Genomic DNA, 21,536 nt, shown 5'->3' with positions numbered 1-21,536 from the left:
TGAAGAGCAGTAGTATCATGATTTTTTGAAGATACAAATTGGCCAAACTCGCTCAAGACAATACAGCCTTATAACCAGTAGCAACCTTTGCATCTCTACATGGTGCCACCCTCCTTGGCGATGCAAGTACATGTTTACTGTAATACTTTGGTGACAAAGAAAAAGCTAAGAGATGTAAGGGGGTGGTAATCTTGTTTGAACAATCAAATAATTTGTTGCACAATTTTGAAAAATGTTTTTGTTGGGTCATGTTCCTTGGCCTCTATTATTGTTCTTATTTTATCCACCATGGAGCCCATGACATCATAAATTTCACCCAAACATGGATGATTAGTATCAACATACCTAATCATGCTCATAATAGGCTTAGTGAAGCTCAAAACATATTCCACATGTACCCACCACTCATCATCAAGGATCATGCTCTTACTTTCTGGGCCCTTTCTATGTTTGACTGCCTCAATACACTCCAGAAGGTGTTGATGACCATAGAACTCAAGGCCTCTTGCATCCCCACTAGTTGTTTTAAGAAAATTGTGTGAGATGCAAATCATGTTATGGCAACCTAACATGGCATAAAATAATACACATCATATATCAACTAAAAAAAATTAAAACTAAAAACCTAAAAAATAAAATTTAAATTACCTTCAACAAATCCAACTTGGAGAAGGTCATAAATATGGCTTGTGACATGTGATGATTAGTCACAAACATTTGAATCTCCTTGGCTTTCGTGCCTTGTTTGACCCAGTCAATTTGTGTGCCAATCTTTTGCAAGATTAAATTGAGTGAGTTGACTACACATGGTGTCCAAAAAATGTAATTATATGTAGCCTCCACTATAGACCCAGCTGCCCTACAATTTTTAGCATTGTCTGTTACAACTTGCACAACATTATCAAGCCCCACCATCTCAATGTATTCTATGAGGATATTGGCAATGAAACCTACATCTTTTACTTGCTCCACTATAGACCTAGCTGCCCTATATTTTTAGCATTGTCCATTACAACTTTCACAACATTATCAAGCCCCACCATCTCAATGTATTCTATAACAATATTGGCAATGAAACCTGCATCTTTTACTTGCTCCTAACAATCAACATCACCTATAACATTGATTAATGGTCTATTTTTGCAGTCTTTCCATCCATTAGAAATGGACACACTTATTTTTGGCCATGTATCTTTAGTCACTCTCAATGATGTCTCTATTGAAGCTTTCTCCTTCACCAATAAGGTGGTTCAAATGTTCTCATACTTTAGACTAACACAATTAGGAAGTGTATTGCAAATGGTATTCACCATCTCCCACCAATAAAGTGATTTAACAAAATTTGAAAGGAAGCCCATTGCCATAAAAGCAACGAGAAGTGCTCTAATCTACAACCTCTTTGATTTCATTTTTGAAGGCCCTATCGAAAGGATGTGGGCCAACTAGCTGTGTCAAGCCACCAGGAGGTTTCTTCGAGCTTTTCTTGGCTAGAGTGTGATCAATCTTTGATTTGTTTCTTCTCATGTCGACTTCCTCTTGTTCTTTAATATAAGCCATTATTAGATCTTGCGGCAGCCCTTTTCCATTTGGCCCTGAACAAGCATTTATTTTGTATCCAAGAATGGCACATAAGTGACCTTACACTCAATAGTATGAACTTGTATGCTCTTTGTTGCAATGGTTACACTACCAAAGAAAACACCCACCACCAGACATTTGCTTAATTATTGTTGTATAACGCCAAAGTGATGAAGATGCATCAATTTTAAAAGGACTCTTCATTTTGGCCCTAAGCAACTAAACTCGAACTTCCAATTCCAACCATTATATATGAATAATGAACCTAAAATGGAAAACATTATTGAAAATAAAAAGTTTGCTATTATAACCCCTAATAATGCATAAATTGTTTTTCAAAATATTGAAAACTTGAAAACAAAAGAAGAAGATTTACTCACCTTTGATGGCTAAATCTTCCTTCTCCAACGATTCCTAAGCCTTTAGTGTGTGTCTTACTCCTTCATAGCCTTCACCTTTGAAAAAAAATGCAGCAACCTTCAAAACCAACTTGGAGGGAAAAAAAGGTGAGACTGCAAGTTGTGTTCAAGAAATGAGGTGAAATAACAAAAAGAAGGAAAGATAAGACAAAATTAGGGTTTGGGGGGGAGGGGGGGTGTGGGGAGTATTTTTTATTTTAAAATGGTTTTTCACTTTTGGATGTCCACGGCACAAGAAACGCCCAGGTTTGCCCAAGTTTAAACTTGGATTTGCCCAAGGTTTGACCTGGGTGCCTAGCCTGAATCCGAAGTAGACCCAAACCCGGATCGCACCTAGCCCTGTACGTAGACCCAAACCTACGAATCCAATAACATAGGCTAAGAAGTTGTGACCACATTAAGTGTCCTTTTATCATCGCAATGCTCTAGACATTTAATTTATTTGTCTCCTCTTTCTTGATGCTTTAACTTGTTTCACTATCAATGGCCATCAATCTAGTGTTGTTAGCCCATTCAAGTCTACTTGCCAAGTATGCTCCTTAGCTCCAACATTGTATGTGCTTGCTCCTAGAGGGTTTGAATGCCTCTTGGCTCATTTAGTTTCTCAAGGGCTGGTTAAAGGTATTTCTTCACCTAATTCCTCAGCTCAACTTGTTAATGGCCATTTTGTTGATGACTATTTTCTCACTCTTTTGAAAAAGGAAAATAATGTTAAACAAACTTTCCATTGATTGGACCTTTCCTATAAATTATTTGTTCAACAATTCAATGGAAAACGACTAAATGTTATAGACAATCATTAACCAAACCTCCCTAGCTCAATTATTGTGAGTGGAAGTGGGATGGCCATACTAAAATTTTCAGATTTTTGGGCATTCATTTTGCTTTTCAAACTTCTTTGACATGTTTGTGGCAAGTTGTGTTTGCTAGAATTGAGAAGCAACTAGCTTATTGAGTTACTAAACCTCTATCTTTGACAAAGAAATTTCAATTTTGTTTTAAGATTCCTACAATAACCCAGATTTATTATACTTCTTGTTAAGTGCCTTCTAAAACCTCATATTTGAAGCTAGAAAAGATTCTTAGAGGTTTTCATCAAGTGGTTTGGGAGTACAATTGTCTCCCTCACAATTCAAGTGGGTTGGGATTAGTTTCCTCCACTCAGCATCAAATTTGGCTCTATGCACCAAGGAGAACCCTTAAATATTAACGACACTTGGAAAATTTTGGTGCAACATTGTATTATTATAGTCATCTTGCTAGGAGACCAACCTAGAAGGAGATTGGACTTCACACCCTTCTTTTATGAATAGTTTGTTCAAGTTCAGTGGACTTTTGTGATGAAAAGTATTTGGTGGACTTGGGAAGCTATGAAGCCTTGGCTTCTCTCGAATAACATTAGTTTTCATAACAGTCTTTCTATCAATCAACAAGCTATTTGGCGATCCCCTATTATGCAATGTCAAAATTATCCTCTTGTTATGACCCCTTGGGTCCATGCTTTGAGGTTTTTTAAATAGTGAGTTAAAACCTTCCCTAGTCTCTTTTCTAAAGTTACCAAATATCTTTTATATTGGATTGAAGCCAAGGTTAAATTTCACTTTTTCAATCAAGATCATCAAACCTTAAATATTATAATTGAAGCCATCTCCGCTGATATGGTTCATTAAATTGGTGTTCAATCTTGGAAAGCTTGATGGAAAGATTGGAAGTGGTATCCTATAACATTTTGGAATTATATGCTTCACAAAGGTTATTCTTTGCTTGCCCATGGTGCCTACTTAGAATCAAAGATGGCATCCGCAATCCCCGTTATCAATTTGGCAACAGAAGTTTCACACCATTTGGTTAGCTATGCTTAAACCAAAGCTTGCTCACTTTGATTGGTGTATTCTTTTCCAAGGCATCCACACTTGTTCCAAGTTGGGATTTCAACTCCTCAATGTTCTCTCTATGTTCATCAAGATTCTTTTGAACATCTCTTCTGGTCCTATCCAAGAGCTCAAGATGCTTGTACCTAGATTCATGATTTCTTCAAGCCTTTTAGGGGATTAGCATCAAATCCCCTCCAAAAACAATCAAATTTTGCATGCTTTTAGGGTGGAGATTCTTTTTAGCATTTGGAATGATAGAAATCCTACTACTTTTTTGGTTGCTCTATTGATCACAATTTCTCACCTTACACAAAATCTATGATATGTTCTAATATGTTTATGCACATTAAAGTGCAAGCGAATAAATTTGCAATTCAAATTACTCACTTATAGGTTTTACTAAATCCCCCTTGTGTTGTTGCTAGGGTTCCTCCAACTCCCACCTTTTCTCAAGGTCGATCCTCACCTCATGGGTGTCATCAAGCATGCAATCAATCGGCCTATGGCAATTGGAATACTCATTCACAAGCCTCTCTACCTCCTATAACAAGATTGTGCTCAATGAGGTTGGTCACAATCTCTTAATTAATGATGGAGTGAATGCACATAGGGAGAAGATTCAAGCTATACTTGATTGGCCTCCACCGAAGAACGTGTCACAATTGAGAGGCTTCATTGGTCTATGCACATATTATAGACGGTTTGTGAAGGGCTTTTCTTCATTAACCGCTCCTTTGACAGATTTGACCAAGAAGGATGCTTTTGTTTGGATAGATGAGTCTCAAGGGATCATGGATCATCTTAAGAAGGTAATGAGTACTTGTCCTGGTTTGGCTTTACCAGATTTCTCTAAACCTTTTGTGCTTGAATGTGATACATCCAGAATTAGCATTGGGGTTGTTCTAATGCAAGACAAGCATCCCATTGCTTATGAAAGCCGAAAGTTGAATGAAGTGGAAAAGAGGTTTTCTACATATGATAAGGAGATGTTGGCAATCATGCTCGCACTTGAGAAGTTTCGCCAATATCTTGTGGGCAGCAAATTCACAGTGAGGACTGATCATAACAGCCTCAAGTATTTCATGGAGCAAAAAGGATTGAATGAAAGACAACAGCATTGGGTAAGTAAGCTACAAGGGTATAATTTTGATATTGAATTTGTCAAGGGGAAAAATAATGTTGTTGCTGATGCATTGTCTAGAAATCCTCCATTTTGTTAACTTTCAGAAATTACAGCCACTTGGAAGGATCACATTTTAGCAGAATATGCCAAAAATCAGCATGCTTGTGATATTTTAGATGGTAAAATTGATGATGAGAGGTATAAGGTGCTTAATGATATCATCCATTACAAAGATAGAATCTACCTAGTGCCCGAAAGTGAGTTTAAACATACAATTCTTGTTGTTGTTCATAACAATCAGCTTGTTGGTCACCCTTGTTATTTGAAGACATACAGATGCATTCGTGAAAGATTCTCATGGAAGGGAATGAAAGATGGTGTTCTTAAACATGTGAGAGAATGTCTAGAGTGCCAAAGAAACAAGGCTGAGGTTTCTTTTCCAGCAGGGCTGCTACAACCACTTCCAATTCCGAATAAAAAATGGGAGCAAATATCAATGGATTTTATTACTTGGCTGCCTAAAGTGAAGGGTAAGGATTGTAATTTTGTTGTAGTGGACAGACTTACAAAGTATGCTCATTTTATGCCTATACCTTTCGAATTTAAAGCACCACAAGTTGCTGGCCTGTTTTTTGAGCAAGTTTTCAGACTACATGGAGTGCCAAAGAGGATTGTAAGTGATAGAGACCGCATATTCATTAGTACTTTTTGGCAAGAATTGATGAAGCTGGCTGGAACGGAACTTGATCATAGCACTAGTTATCATCCTCAAACATATGATCAAACCGAAATTATAAATAAGTGGCTTGTGGGCTATTTGAGGAATTATGTTTCGGGTCAGCAAAAAGCATGGGCGAGATGGTTACATTTGGCAGAATTTTGTTACAATACTACATATCACATGAGCATTGGCATGACTCCTTCTAAAGCTCTGTATGGGTATGAAGCTTCTACATTTGTGGATTTGATCTTTTCAGATTCTAGAGCCCCGAAAGCTCTTGAGTGGGCTAAAGAAAATCAAGATATCCTCAAATCACTCAAGGAGAATATTCAGATTGCACAGGAGCAGCAGAAGAAATATATTGATCAGCACCGAGTTGAGAGGTCTTTTGAGGTGGGAGACTTGGTATTTGTGCGTCTTCAGCCTTATAGACAATCTTCATTGAAGATGAGTGGGGCAAATAAGCTTAAACCCAAATTTCATGGGCCTTTCAAGGTGAAGAAGCGAATTGGTGAAGTGGCTTATGAGCTGGAGTTGTCATCTACCAGCAAGATTCATAATGTATTCCATGTGTCATGCCTCAAAAAGGCACTTGGACAACATGTCACACCTTCTATGGAATTGCCTCCCATGGATGAAGAGGGTAAATTGATACTTATTCCAGAAACAATTTTACGAGGGAGAAAAGATTGAGGAATAAGGTAATTTCTGAATATCTTATCAAATAGAAAAACTTGCCCTTAGAGGATGCAACATGGGAAGGAGAGGAGATTCTTAAGCATCCTAGTCTTCAAATGCTTGAGGACAAGCATTCTTTGGGTGGGGAGGATTGTAATGTCCCCAACTCAAATCAAAATGCTTGACAACAGTTTGGCTGTCCTTTCCTTGGATTACCCAAGAGGAAGAGGACATAAAGCGTCATTGGGTAAAATATGGAGTCCTTGGTTTGTTCTAATTCCTAATTTTAAGTTGAGTGCGCATCTTTTGATGCAACTTAAGTGAGCTTAAGTTATTTTTAAGTGAATTTAAGTTATTTTAATGTGGGCACGTCTTTTTAGGCAATTTTAAGTGATACCTAGCCAAGGGACTTAAGTTGTCCCCTCTTTTATGTACTTAAGTGACTTAATTAAAACATGTGACAAAATCCAAGGTGGGTCCCAGCTTTAAGAGTTCTTATTGGTGCACATTTTAGGTTTTTATTTTGGAGCCTTGGATTAAGAGGTGGACTATCAAGGGTGAAGATTGATTCATCTTTTTAGAAGTTGTTATAAATCACCCTAAGGGCTCATTTTGAGGACATTATGTGATGAATTATTCTGAGTATTGCTACAGCAACTTGGCTTGAGGAGTTAAAACCTTGAGTATCCCTGTTTTTGGTGTGACACATGGGCTCGCCTTAGGCAGAAGAGTGTGTTACGACGGAATAACCTCAGGTTTGTGAAGCCCTAGCTCACTATCATTCAAAGATGCAAGTACAGATCAGGTTGGAGACCAAATTGGAGGACAAACTCAGTGTTGAAGACTCAGATCTGGAATCGTCTACAACTGCAAACCATCAACTTCTGAGTACCTTGTGGATAGCTACTAAGGAGCACATAAGACAGACCTAGCATTGACCATTTTGGGGAGCCTAGAGCCCAGAGTTACCGGAAACGACACCTCCTCCCCCCAAATACCCGTTTCGGCGTATTGGATACGAATACGGATACGATACGGCTGCCATACGTACTCAAAACGTGACTGGGCGTTTTTAAAACTTGCTATTTTTTTTTTTGCCGTGTCACAAAAAACTTGCCCGTTTTCCAAGCTTTTCAGAATCGTTTGGATAGGCATTCTAAAAAAAACTACAGTTACAGCTGATGTAATGCACAAATTATGATATTTTTCCTATAAATACATGATCGGGCAGCACTGTAATTCACCTAGTTTACACAATTAGTTTGAATTTTCTCATTTCCGTGGCTTTGGCTTGTAAATTTCATTTTCCAGATTTTGGTGATAGGAGTTTACACGGGCACTTGCGATGATAGGAGTTTACACGGGCACTTGCAGTGATAGGAGTTTACACAGGGGCACTTGCGGTGATAGGAGTTTCTCTGCAGCTTCACTCACCTCCTCCCCCGGCAGCTCCAACTCACGTGGCAGCAGCTTCAACTCACACGGCGGCAGCTTCAACTCGTGCAGCAGCAGCTTCAACTCACATGACAGCTTCAGCACCCAGCTCGCAGGTAGGGAAATCCGAAATATTTATGCCTAAGTTTAAAGTTATAAATTTATGATGTTTTGAAGTTTTCGTTTAAGTTTTATAAATTTATATTTTATATTTTAATGTATGACTTGCATAATGCATTTTATTTTTTTTAATTTAGTTTTAGTTTTATTTATATATTAATGTTTAGTTTTACTTTTTTTTTTTTAATTGATTCACATTTTGATTTAGTTTATTAATTTATTTAGTTTATTAAATATTTAGTTTGATTTATTAATATTTATTTAAATTTATTTAACATAATTTATATTTAGCTTTATAACTTTTTTAAATTTTAATAGTTGTAGATTTAATTTTATTTATTTAACAATACAATACTTTTATACTTGATTTTTTAAAATTTATTGTACACAGTATATAATTATAATATTATAATTTTTAGATTATATGTTTTGTAAAATTAATTTTTAAATAGTAAATAAGCATATAATATTATTTAAGTTACATTCTCAAATTTTTTATATTTAGTTTATTAAATATTTAGTGTGACTTGTTAATATTTACTTAAAATTTATTTAACATAATTTATATTTATTTTTATTTATTAATTAGTAATTTTATTTTAATAGTTGTAGATTTAGTTTTACATTCTTAAATTGATTTTTAAATTATCATTTGTGTTTTATATTAAAGTTAATGTATAATTATTTATATTTTGTAATTTTATTAAATTATGTTTTTTGTAGGACAATAATCATGGCGACATCATCATCATCATCAGCCGAAAACGACAAGTGGATCAAACCAAACCCTAGGTTTCCATTATGGAAATATGTCACCATCCTTGAAAAATTTCAAGGTGGTGAAGGTTTTAAATGGAAGTGTCACGAATGTTTAAAAGATTACAATGGTTCTTATACTAGGGTTCGTGGGCACCTTTGCCACATAAAAGGTACAGGATGTGAAGTATGTCCTGGCCCAAATATTGGTAATCATCCAGAGAATGGATTGTTAGCAGAGAAGATTGCAAAATATCAGAAAGAAGAGGATGAAGCTAATATTTGGGCTCAAACATCGAATCAAAGGCCAAGTCTAAGTCTCAATAGACCCCCTTTGCATCCAGCTTCAGGAACATCTATTGGTCACAAGAGGACCAATTTAGGACCTCTTGAAAAGGCATGTAATTTGCAGAGTCGAGAGGATACAGATCAGAATATTGCACATTGCCTATATGCGAATGGAATTTCATTCAATGTGGTTCGCTCTCCATTTTGGCAGGAGATGGTTAGGTCAATTAATGAAGCCCCAAAAGGATACAAAGGTCCAGGGTACGAGAAGGTTCGTACAACCCTTTTGTCTAAAGAAAAAGATATTATTGACAAAAAATTGCAAGTGATTCGAAATTCATGGAAAATCTCAGGGGTCTATCATTTTTGATGGATGGAAGGATGTTAGAAATAGGCCACTAATAAATGTGGTTGCAATGAGCCCAAATGGGGTTATGTTTTTGAAAGCAGTCGAATGCAATGCAGAAGAGAAAGATACCCAATTTATTGCCAACATTCTAATTGAGGCAATTGAGTTAGTGGGACCAGAAAATGTTGTTCAGGTAATCATCGATAATGCAAAAGTGTGTAGAGCAGCAGGGTTGGTCATTGAAGCAAGGTATCCAAACATTTGGTGGACCCCTTGTGTAGTTCATTCTTTGAACTTGATGCTCCAAAAAATTGGCAAAATTCAATGGATACATAAAATCTATGAAGAAGCCAAAGAAATTCAGATGTTCATTTGTAATCATCATATGTCACAGGCCATTTACAGACAGTTCACCAAGCTAGAGTTGCTAAAGGTATGTTTTATATTAAAATTATTTTTATTTTAACATTTTTTTTAAAAAAAATTTGAAATATTTGTAAGATTTATATGTTTCTAAATTTTTTTATTATTTAATTAAAGGTGGTTGAGACACGCTTTGCCACACACTACATTGTTCTCAAAAGGCTTGTGGATGTCAAACAAGCCTTGAAAAGTATGGTGATAAGTGATGTTTGGGCAATTTGGAGGCAATCTCAAACAAATAGAGCAACTAATATCAGAAGATTTATTCTTGATGATGATTGGTGGGTTCAAATAGATTATTTACTATCCTTCACTGAGCCAATATACACCCTCATTCGTCGTTGTGATACTGATCAACCAATATTGGGTGACATCTATGATTGCATAGATACAATGGTGGAACAAGTCAGAGATATCATTATAGCAAAAGAGCAAGATCCCTCTGAAATTTTTTATAGGCGAATATATGAGATCATCAAGAAGAGATGGGATAAAATGACGACTCCTTTGCAACTTTTGGCATATGCTTTGAATCCCAAGTACTACCATGCTGATATGTTGGCATTGCCAAATAGGACAGCACCATATATGGATGTTGAAGTTGTTGAAGGCTATAGAAAAGCTTTCAAAAAAATGTTTACAGATCCTAGAATTGCTAAGGAGATTCGAGATGAGTTTGGGACATTTGCATCCTCTGATGGAACTTATGCAGATGTTGATGCAATGGCTGATAAAAAAGAAATGGATCCTATAAAATGGTGGAACTTCCATGGTGCTACAAGTAGACATTTGCAAAAGTTGGCTATCAAACTTCTATCACAAGTTTGAGTTTATATGAATTATGTTGTAATTTAAATTATTTTTTATTTAAATTTTTATTTGATAAATTGATTGTTTTGTAACTTATACATTATAATATAAACTTTTTTACAGGTTTCAAGTTCTTCTGCATCTGAGAGGAACTGGAGTACATATGGCTTCATCCATTTTGTGAAACGAAATAGGTTGGCAGCCAGCAAAGCAGAAGACCTTGTATATGTGCATTCCAATCTTCACCTCCTGTCGCATTCCTCCGAAGACTACATGAAAGGACCTAGTAGACTGTGGGATGTACAACCTGAGATGAGCGACATTGATGTATCTGTAAATTCATTGACTCGTCTCAATCCCATTGTTGATAATTCTGACATAGTAGGAGGATCCTCTGGTGAATCTTCAGTGCGTTCTGAGAGTCTACTTGGTGGCCGCACACAATCCAACTATCCTAACTCTTCGGATAATTTTGATGATCTAGATCTCCAGTTTCAGGAGAATAGTGATGATATTTTTGATAGCATGTGATTCTACCAAACTATTAATGTATTTGAGTTTTGTTTTAATAATAAAACTATATATAAGCATAGTCTTTTAGAATGTTGCCAATTATGTGTCCATGTAGCTTTCACAATAATGAAAATCTTCTCTATTAACTTAGAAAATTATGTTAAATATATATATGCATGTGTTTTTATGAATGCCGTATCTTGTCGTTCCCAAATGAAAGGTCTCGAAAAATAGCCGTATCCGTATCCGATACCATATCCGTTTCCGTGCAACCTTGCTAGAGCCACTTTGAGGGTCGGCTAGGGTTTGGAAATCATTCTGAACCACTCTAAAGCATTTTTGGTATTGAAATCTGCATATTTATCTCTACTTTTTCCTCAGAAGTTGAAGGAAATTCAATGTATTTCATTTCTGAAAATTCTGGGCAGTAATGAGGGTTTTTATTGTATTTTCCTAAGCTCTGAAATAATCTAATATCTATATTTTTAGCTGCACAAATCAGATCTGAAATCTGATCAGAATTCTGGGTTTGAATTAAACATATTTACATGCAAATAAATTTCCAGATTTGTACCCTAGTTTGTAGAGGTGTTTTCTTTTGTCAGAATTGCCCTAGTTTGTAGAAATTTTTGTATTTTTTTTAGCACCCCTATTTGGGGGTATTACACTTTCATGGTTTTCGCACAAGTTCACCACAAACTTGGACATGAACAGGAACCCACTCATCTATTCACCTCATGTGGTTTTCTGGATCCTCCCACAAACCCTTTCAAAATCCATGAACTGCATTACAATATTTTACACTAGGCGATTGACATAAGAAAATAACTCACACAGCAATTTTCGATGATCGTGTCACTCGATCTCCAACAACAAAGGAAATTTTCACTGCAACTGCAGATGGAATATTGATGCTATATTCCACCCCCCATTATGAAATTTCTAATTATTAAAAAAACATAGAAAATAGAAGCACACATTATAATAGAAAATGAAATGCCACAAGAGTTGATAAGCGGCCCCGTCGTTGATAGCTGACGAGAGGACGCTGATTTTCCTCCTTTCTTCGTTGCCTCCTGCCTCCAATTTTGAATTTTAAAGCACATACTCCTCATCACTTAGACATGACAACTCTTCATCACTAGCATATTCTTTCCAATCTGTTTCTTCAAACTTTTTAGCACGATGATCTAGTTTATCATCTAGGAGATCTTGTGCCCTCTTCTTGCAATTCAAAATTACATGTCCTATTTTATTACAATAGAAACATTTCATTTCCTTTTGAAGGAATATTTATAGATTTGTACTTTCCTTTTCTTGCTTTGTTATGTACAAATAAGACCTCTTCAGATTCTAAATCTTCATTTTTACTCCTTCAAGACTAATGGTTACCTTGCTTAATGTGAACACTATTCCAGACATATTTTTAGGCAAAATATTCAGAAGTATTGCTTTGGCATCATCATCTTTTACTTTCTCATTAATCCCAACTAGCTGCTAGCTAATTTAGGAGAGAGTGAAAGTGATATGATCTACCATTTTTGTACCTTTTTCCATCTTCAATCCATGATTATGTGTTGCATTGATGTTTTGTCATTGATGTCAACACTGGCTATTTTAGATTCTTTACCGGCACCCTTCTGGTCTCGGTAGGTTATTTGGTTTATCTGCTATTTCGGTATTTGGTTTATGCATTCTGGCATTGATCTTTTGGGTGCCGGTATTAAACTCAAGGATCCTCAAGGAGATCACAAGATATCAAAAGAAGGATCTTATAAACATTTCAAGGCAAGATGAGCTACTAGAGAAGGTGACTTGACCATGACTTCCTATCACCATTATGCAAAATCAAGAGGAGGCTTCATCAAACACAAGAGACTCAAGGAAAGGTACACCATTCATCAGGTACATCAAGGACGAAGGAGGATCAACCAAGGTCAGTGCAAGGGTACGTTGAAGAAGCAAATAGTTTCAGAAGAGTCAATCAAAGTTAGCTTCTCATCATCATCACATTGAATATCAAGAAATACAAAGTTCCTTGACCAAGCACAAACACAAGACAAGGTGGCATCCCAGTCACTATTCCTCCAATCAGAAGGCTCCACATCAGCATGTCCAGATCCAGCGAACCACGCTTATACATGAAGGCACAAACTCCAATGTACCTACCCCAGTTTCCTATTGGTTCTCAAGCATTGAATGTAATTTTATCATTGGCTAAAGGAGTTTGTTATAACAAACCCTAATTAGGGTTTTCATCTTGTAATCCTAGGCATTGATTGTAAATCAATCAGAGCCATTGAAATGTAAAGAGCTCTCTATATAAAGCTCTAGCTCTTCATTTGTAAAGGTAAATAGTTGATCAATAGTTAGCAAATAGAGGTTAGAATAGCTAATGATCAATAGATAATAGATAGCAATTAGAGTAGATTAGGAGGAGAAGGCAAGAAATTGTTGCCTAAATTGTAAACGAACTCCCTTTTCATTGAAGTTATGGTGAAATGTGTTGTTTCTTTGCAATATGCATGGTCTCTTGTTGGATCTTCAAGCTTGATGGTAGATAGTTAGATTGAATGAAGGAAGTTACTGAATGCACTCGCGTGGAATCCGCCTAGTCCAAACCACTAGCCTCTTACTGATTGTAAGTGCGCCCTGCGTGGTCAACTGGCATTGAATGAACTTAATCTCGAATCGTTATGCGTCTATTGTTCATGCATTAACTTGAAAGGTGATCAGTGTCTGAAGGTGTAACGATTTGAACATATTCGAAATATCCCTTAGAAGATTGCACTGAGTTGGTGTCGGATTGTTCAACCTGATGGTGAGACCCAACCCAGTAGGACTCCACCTAGTCGTTCATCTATCTTCTTGCATTCTAGGTCTTAGATTAGACTCTCTCAACCCTGCACCTTTTGGTTATTTCTTTATTATCCCGGTTAATAGTTAGGACTTGAGTTCCAATAAATCAAACGCTCAGGCATTCAAACATAAGTCCCCTTGTGAATCCAGCAGAATCACATCACACCAACAGAGCTTATCCACACGTAGAGATCCTTACATATAAGAACCTTGGAGTTATTTCGATTGATCCTTAGGCAAATCTTCAGCATTCGGATAACTTTGTTAAGAGAGGATAAGATACCTTGGTATTTTATTCTGTGTTCGCATGTGCATAAAAAACACATCAACGCCACCACACACCAATATAATGGTTTCCAAACAAATCGGATCAAATATGCTTCTCTCTGCTCTCATTGTGCACTACCACTTGTCTTCTAATCTCTCCAACGGCCCAATATAGCCGATTCTAAAAAATCTCTAATCCCTCTAATCATGCCCGCTCTGATACCATAATGGATTTCAGAGAATTACATACAAACCAAATATTGTATTATCTTCCCTCACAAACCACTCGATACAAATCATTTAAATAGGAAGGTGTCTTCCACGAATTTCTCTATGTAGTTTTACCCAACTCTTGAATTAGTGAGTTGTTTAAAACAACTCATAACCATTATAAAAAAAATTCACACTAAATATATTTCCTAACAATAATTCATTCACGTTTCATCCATATATACATATATGACATATATCTTTCACACTTCCTTATTCTCACATATTTTTAGTTCATATTATTCCACACTCTTGTCTCCATCTTTTCTCTCTTTATATAGCCTCTTTATATCTTCCATAATGCCTTCCTATCATATCCTCTCCATCTTTTCTCTCTTTATATAGCCTCTTTATATCTTCCATAATGCCTTCCTATCATATCCTTTCATAATAAGTTAATAACTCTTATCTTATTCCCACGAATTTGTCTTTTATTCTATAATATTTCACACTTTAATAGCTTATTTTGGTATATTAGAGGTGTTTTGAGGCTATTTAAGTGGTATATAATGGATATATGGATCTAAAAATGACCCAAACGACATATGCGGTGCCTCAGAACCCTCTATATCGTGCCAACAGGGCTGGACAATACTACCTACAATTTTCCCATGCACTCTACTAGCAAAGATTCTTAGTGTTTCCACTCCAATTTAAGCTGCTCCTCTCTACTTCCAATCAAATTTATTTTCCAGAACAGAAGTATGGATGGTGTTTTTCATGGCGTTTGAAGAACCTCCTTAGTCTTTTTGATCTCTTTAATTTAAAGAAAAATTACACCCTTAGTTTTTAAGATTCTGGAATGCTTAAAAACGTGAGCAGTTTAGATGTTTGTATGGATTTTGGCAAGCTTGATTGGAGAGTTTATAGGAGCTGAAATTTGATAGGATGGGACCCTGTGTTGTCTCAAGGTTTATCTCTTGTGCCTTCACCTCTTTTACTTAATTTAGATGCTTTGTTTGTCAACTGTTGTGATTTATTAGTGACCCTATAGTTACCGTGTCTAGATATTGGCTGGAAAATTCCGTCGGTACCCTTCTCCTTTCTAAGTCTAGTTTCTAGCATGGATGATTCGGCAATCTGGAGGAAGAGTTTATGGTTGAAATTTGGTCTAGAGCAAGAGCTAGATCTCTGCCTCTAGCAGAGAAACAGGTCCATCCCTCTTCTTCAGTTCTCACTAATTCCTTCAATTTCCTTCCCTCTGTTATTGTGTAAAGGAAGGCTTTTAAATGCATGAAATTTGTTTTTCACTATCTTTCAATAAGGTTGAGGCAGCGTTTCATCTTTATTTCCACATGATCTCTCAGTATCTTATTGTTTCTACAAAATATCCAATTCGTGGCCTGGAAGAAGTAGTTGATAAAGGCTCTTAGACAAACCTTATAGCCACCCATATGTAAAAAATCAGAATTAGAAGGCATCCATCTTATCTATCAGTTTTGACATAGTCAATCAATTTAATCACAACTATTATAGACCAGTATTCTTTCTCTTTATTTAACTTATTTCATCTCTACCCCAGAATGATTTATTTATATTAGCAATATGCATTCTGTTTTCAGGTGTGGAGTTTCTGGCCCAACAGCCCATGGACTTGGGGTGAAGACTGTTCTCTAAATCTTTTTGAATGCAACCTTATCATGAGAGGAAAGAGGAGTTGTTGGGTTTTGATGATCCCTTGAGTCGGGTTGTCGGGCAGCAGGCTTGATGCAAACGGACTCCTAAAAATCGGGATGTTGATTGCCAATTAACTACACAGTCTGCTGCTATTTTATGAGTCTTCGTAGGAGCTAAATTAGGATTTGATTTCCAGTTTATTAGCTGTTCACATTTAGTCCACATAGGAAGGAAAACGGGAGTTAATTTTCTAGTTTAATTAGTTTTACTTTTAACTGAGGCTGCTTTACAATCTACGTAGAGGGGGAGTTTAGGTTTTTGGTTACTAAATAAAATGGGATGGCTGGTAATGTAGGAGTAGTCTTTTGGATGGATGTAATTTTCAGATTCAACAATAATGAATACGAAAATGTGTATTGAAGGGTAATGCAGCCCAATATCTTTGTTAATTTTTGTCCTATTATGCTTATTTCCTCTGTTATACAAAGCAGAGGTTGTTTATTTGCAGAATCTGAGAAAAATCTACATCAGTTTGGTATCAGAGCATTTTAAGATGCTGGAGATGGAGACTTTGTGAGAAGAATGGCAGAGCTAAAAAAAAAGACTTGGGATGGCCATGGTTGAATGTATTATGTCAATATTTTGCCACCTTCCTACTGATGTAACTATTCTGAGCATGTCAAGTCTATTTGTGCGATTAGTAAGAGGAGGGAATGACCGATTGTGATTGGTGATCGGAAAGAGGAGTTTTGTTCAGTGTTTCTCTTTGGTGGTAAAGATTGGCCTTTTGCAAAGCCAAGGTGTCATTATGACCAAAACATTGCTGGCTGTCCCTTATTTCTTCAAGGATTTGTTTTTGTTGTGGAATCTCTAAAGCTCAAAAGCCAGTTTCAGGTGTATTTCACTATTACTTTGCTGCTCTATGTAGAACTTCTGTTTAATTCAAGTCAAGCCTGTGGCTGCATTGGAAGTATTTGATGGTTGAGAATAGAAGATTTGTCATCCAATGGAAGTTATTGCTTATACAAAGAGTGGCATGGAGTTCCTAGAGCTGACTACAATTATTTGGTAAAGAACACTATTATCATGACTATCAATTGTCAGGGGTAAGACTACTATCGAGTCATAAGAGGTAAGGAGCTCACCATAATATGATATGTTGATGAATGATGAAAGAGATTCAATAGTTTAGAGTTGCAACTCTGTATTCAGTATTTTGATTGTACATGCAAATATGGAGTTATATTATGATGTGAAAAAGAGAATAATCAGGTTGGAAGAAAAGATAAAACAAAGGCAGAGGCAGAAGTTAACAAAGGACCAGCAAAAGAAGCTACACCAATTACAGTTTGAGGTGAAGGAGTTATGGTGCATGGTGGAAGATTATGAGGCGTACAATAAGAAGAAGCCAAAGAGAAAGAAATCTACATCAAGGACACTAAAGAGTTGTGAGAAGGTGAAAATAAATATCCACTTAGTGAGCAAGAGCCATTCTCAAAGAGGAAAGCCATTGATTCAAGGATTAGACAAGGAGTGGAATTGCTAGAGCAATGAAAGACAGAAACACTTGAAGATTTGGCAAAATTATTAATGGATAAAAGACCTTTGAATGAAATCTTCCAAGAGTCACCTAAAGCAGAAATAGTTGAATGGGATGAAGATAAAGAGCTAGTTGAGTTTGATGGAGTTGTTCAATTGTGTTAACCCGAAGAAGGGGAAGGAATTGAAGATTACAATGCAGAGAGACAAGAGTTGGAAGACTGCAATGACAAGGAATGCAGCCTATCACAAGAAGAGGCCCAAATTGTTGTAGCAGTGGAAGCAGCCCACATTGGAGAGGATACTGCAACAAAGATGGAGATCTTTGGAAGCCTCATATGTGATCAAGATTTATTGGTTTTAGACAACACAACTTGCCAAAAGCAACTAGAAGAATCTATAGGATTCCATTAGTGAGGAAAATGGAGTAAAAAATTATCACTTCCCTAAAGAAGGAACAAAGATGATTGAGGCAGAGAGTAAAGATATGTATAATTATGGTATAAAGTACAATGTCCAAAAGAATTTGTCTTCTAAACAATATCAAGTTGAGCTTTAAAAAGGCCACCTTACAAAATACGAAATGGAAAGCATGCCTAAATTGCAGAATGCAGAAGGGGAAAAAGCACCTATGGGAGACTTTCATTCCCTTAATTGTAGTCCATGTAGGAGGGAAATCAGGAGTTAATTTTCCAGTTTATTTAGTTTTAACTAAGGTTGCTTTGCAGTCTCCGTAGGGGTGAGTTTAGGTTTTTGGTTACTAAATAAAATGGGATGATTCCCTTAATTGTAGTCCATGTAGGAGGGAAATCAGGAGTTAATTTTCCAGTTTATTTAGTTTTAACTAAGGTTGCTTTGCAGTCTCCGTAGGGGTGAGTTTAGGTTTTTGGTTACTAAATAAAATGGGATGATTCCCTTAATTGTAGTCCATGTAGGAGGGAAATCAGGAGTTAATTTTCCAGTTTATTTAGTTTTAACTAAGGTTGCTTTGCAGTCTCCGTAGGGGTGAGTTTAGGTTTTTGGTTACTAAATAAAATGGGATGGCTGGTAATGTACGAGTAGTCATTTGGATGGATGTAATTTTCAGATTCAACAATAATGAATACAAAAATGTGTATTGAAGGGTAATGCAGCCCAATATCTTTATTAATTTTTGTCCTATTATGCTTATTTCCTCTGTTATACAGAGCAGAGGTTGTTTATTTGCAGAATCTGAGAAAAATCTGCATCAGGGCTTCGGCCTTATCGGAATCTAGAACTGATGGGTAGATGTTTTAGCCCGTAAGACCCTGCAGTGGGGGTCATATCATAATGAGAGCAGATGAAGGGACGACGAGATAAAAACTTTTTCTAGGAGTCGTCCGTACAGTACGAATATAGTGTTTTCCTCACCTTGGTTTTTGCCAAAGCAAGGCAGATGAGAGAATTTGCATTGCATTGCACAAGGCTTTGAACTCTCTTATGTGCTCTTATAGTTTGTTTGTGAAAGAAAAATTCATTGAAGAAGATTAGTGAACACAACTGACTGGTATCAGACATCGGATTTTCAACAAACATGTTGATTAGCTCTTTTCTGTTATTAAAGAACTACTAAACCCATGACATGAAATTCAAGGAAAAGTAATCCAAATCATGTCAAAGCTAATTTGACCATAAAAAACAAATATTCTATGTTTGGAAATGCAACACCGTATTGAGCAAGGCGTTTCAAATTTAATCCCTCGTGTAACTGATTGATTACTGAGGAATTCAGAAAAATTTAAACATAAATTAAAGCTTACCTCCGTGAGAACCAGGGTAGATGCTTGCTTGAATTCCCATCCTTTAAAAAAACACCAATAGAAAAAGCTGGGTTTTCTTTAGAGCCTATGAAAACCAATTGGGTCTCATCTGTAACCCATGAAACCAATTACAAATGCGCATATGGAAACGGTTTTTAATTGTGATATGTGCAAAGGGAAATTCCCTGACACCATTCATCCAAACTTCTATTGCTTTTTCTTTTTCTGCTTTTTGACAGAATGTTCTTCACCTTTTTAAATTTAAAACAATGGCTGTCGTTTCTGCAGTGAATGTATGTTTATTCTCTATCATTCTTCTGCTCAACAGAGAACACTGGTGTTCTAATTTAAGGGTTTGAAGAATTGAAATTCTTGAAACTTGTCTGAACACCTAGTGATACAAATATGCACCGGAATTAAAAAAAGGAACGTTTGAAAACTTTATTTATAGGTAAGAAACAGGCATTTCTGTTTTACCATCCTGGTACGTCAAGTCCGAATATTTAAACGACCTTTTTGTTACTGTTTTTAATTTAAAGTATTCTTTGGGATCTCACTCAGATTTAGTTTTGCTTTCCCTTTGTGTTCTGCTATATTTTGTTTTTTTGTTTCACACAATAACTGTCAATTAGTGGTATAGTAATTAGCTTTTAAGTTGTAACAGTCTATTTTATTTATAATTATAGGGAGAAGATTAGGAAAAGGTTATAGCTTTAGAAATTTAAAATATTATTAATAATTAAATTTTAATTTTATATTTAATCATAATATTTTTAATTAAATGTTATATATTTTGTTTATATATATATAAATACATCTTGTTAAGTATTTTATTTATTTGGGGATGATCCCATAATGCAGAAGCTAAAAAATACCGCTTTACCTATGACTTATCAAAAAAAAAGTATTTTATTTATTTAAATGTTATATTATTTTATTTTTAAATTATTTAAAAATTTATTTATTTATTTACTTTTGAAAAAAATTAATATTATTTATGGAATATTTTATTAAAAGCTCAAACAAATTACATAACAATTTTAACATTTTTTTCTTTTAATTATCTTTAAAAATATAATTAATATTATATGTTTCTATGTAACTTATTGTTTTATTTATAAAATACATAAAATATGGTTTCCTATATTTTACACTAAAATTATATACTTAAATTATTTAAAATTTTAAATATCATTTCATTTGTACTTAAATCTGAAGTTTAACTTGTTATTATTTTATTTAATACCTAAGTGAATAACAATATATATTTTATATTTTGTAAACTTAAAAATAAAATAAAAATTGTTGTAGATTAAAGGTTTTTTAGCCTAGTTCATTTCTAGGGAGGCCACAAACGAGGGACTTCATCCCAAGCTCATTAACACGCAAATTAAATAAATTATTTATTATTTCTTTAAACTTTTATTTATCTTAAAATTATTTGGTATATCTTACTATTTCATTTCTAAGGATAGCTATTTTATTTAACTATAGGTGTCAATTTTGTTTGTCAGTTGCCTAGATGGTATATTCTTGAGTCATTCTTGCAAAGTAAATGCTATTTTATTTTATCAACATGTTGACAATTATAGTGAACACTAGAGGAAAGTTGGGTCATAGACTTGAGGATTTACAATATTGTGCATTAATAAACAATAATAGTTATATGCAATCATCCACAATATCAGACATTTCTTAAGCTACCTACATTTCATTGACCACAATAAACTAGTGTGTGTTTTATCAATGTTTCCATGAGTTAAGATTATTTTTAGATAAAAAATAAATAAAAATTATAAATTAACCATGACTTGAGTACGAAAACCATAAAGATTTCCGAATGGTCATAACCACCGTAATGCATAATCGACATAGGATCCATACAAAACCAACTAACAAGAAACATAAAAGGGCAACATATCCAAATAGTTCTTTTTACCAACAAACTTGGTCATCCAAACTTAAAATGTCATATTCTCATGAAGCAATTTTGAATGATCCTAATCCAAATATTCCCAATTCTCTACATGTCAATCACTCACCTCCTTCATTGTTCATTTGGCTAAGTAATTAGCAACCCTATTTCATTTCCTCGAAACATGTGAGCCTCAGTTTAG

General features: G+C 35.3%; 1 protein-coding gene across 4 annotated transcripts in view; it reads right to left on the bottom strand.

The window, feature by feature from the left end:
* LOC131067419 (outer envelope protein 39, chloroplastic) overlaps positions 1–19,915 on the bottom strand; it is a 114,128-nt gene extending 94,213 nt beyond the window's left edge. The window contains exon 1 of one of the 4 annotated variants that reach the window (XM_058002415.2): positions 19,420–19,915. In XM_058002415.2, the coding sequence (XP_057858398.2) occupies positions 19,420–19,459 (40 nt within the window). In that variant the 5' untranslated portion in view covers positions 19,460–19,915. The remainder of the gene's footprint in view (positions 1–19,419) is intronic. The other 3 variants (XM_058002412.2, XM_058002413.2, XM_058002414.2) reach the window with 3 other exon arrangements.
* Positions 19,916–21,536: the final 1,621 nt, after the last annotated feature.

Source organism: Cryptomeria japonica, chromosome 9 (genome assembly GCF_030272615.1).
Source record: "Cryptomeria japonica chromosome 9, Sugi_1.0, whole genome shotgun sequence".
NCBI lineage: Eukaryota > Viridiplantae > Streptophyta > Pinopsida > Cupressales > Cupressaceae > Cryptomeria > Cryptomeria japonica.
The sequence above is the reverse complement of the archived record's forward strand: the minus strand, read 5'-3'. Positions and strand labels throughout refer to the sequence as shown.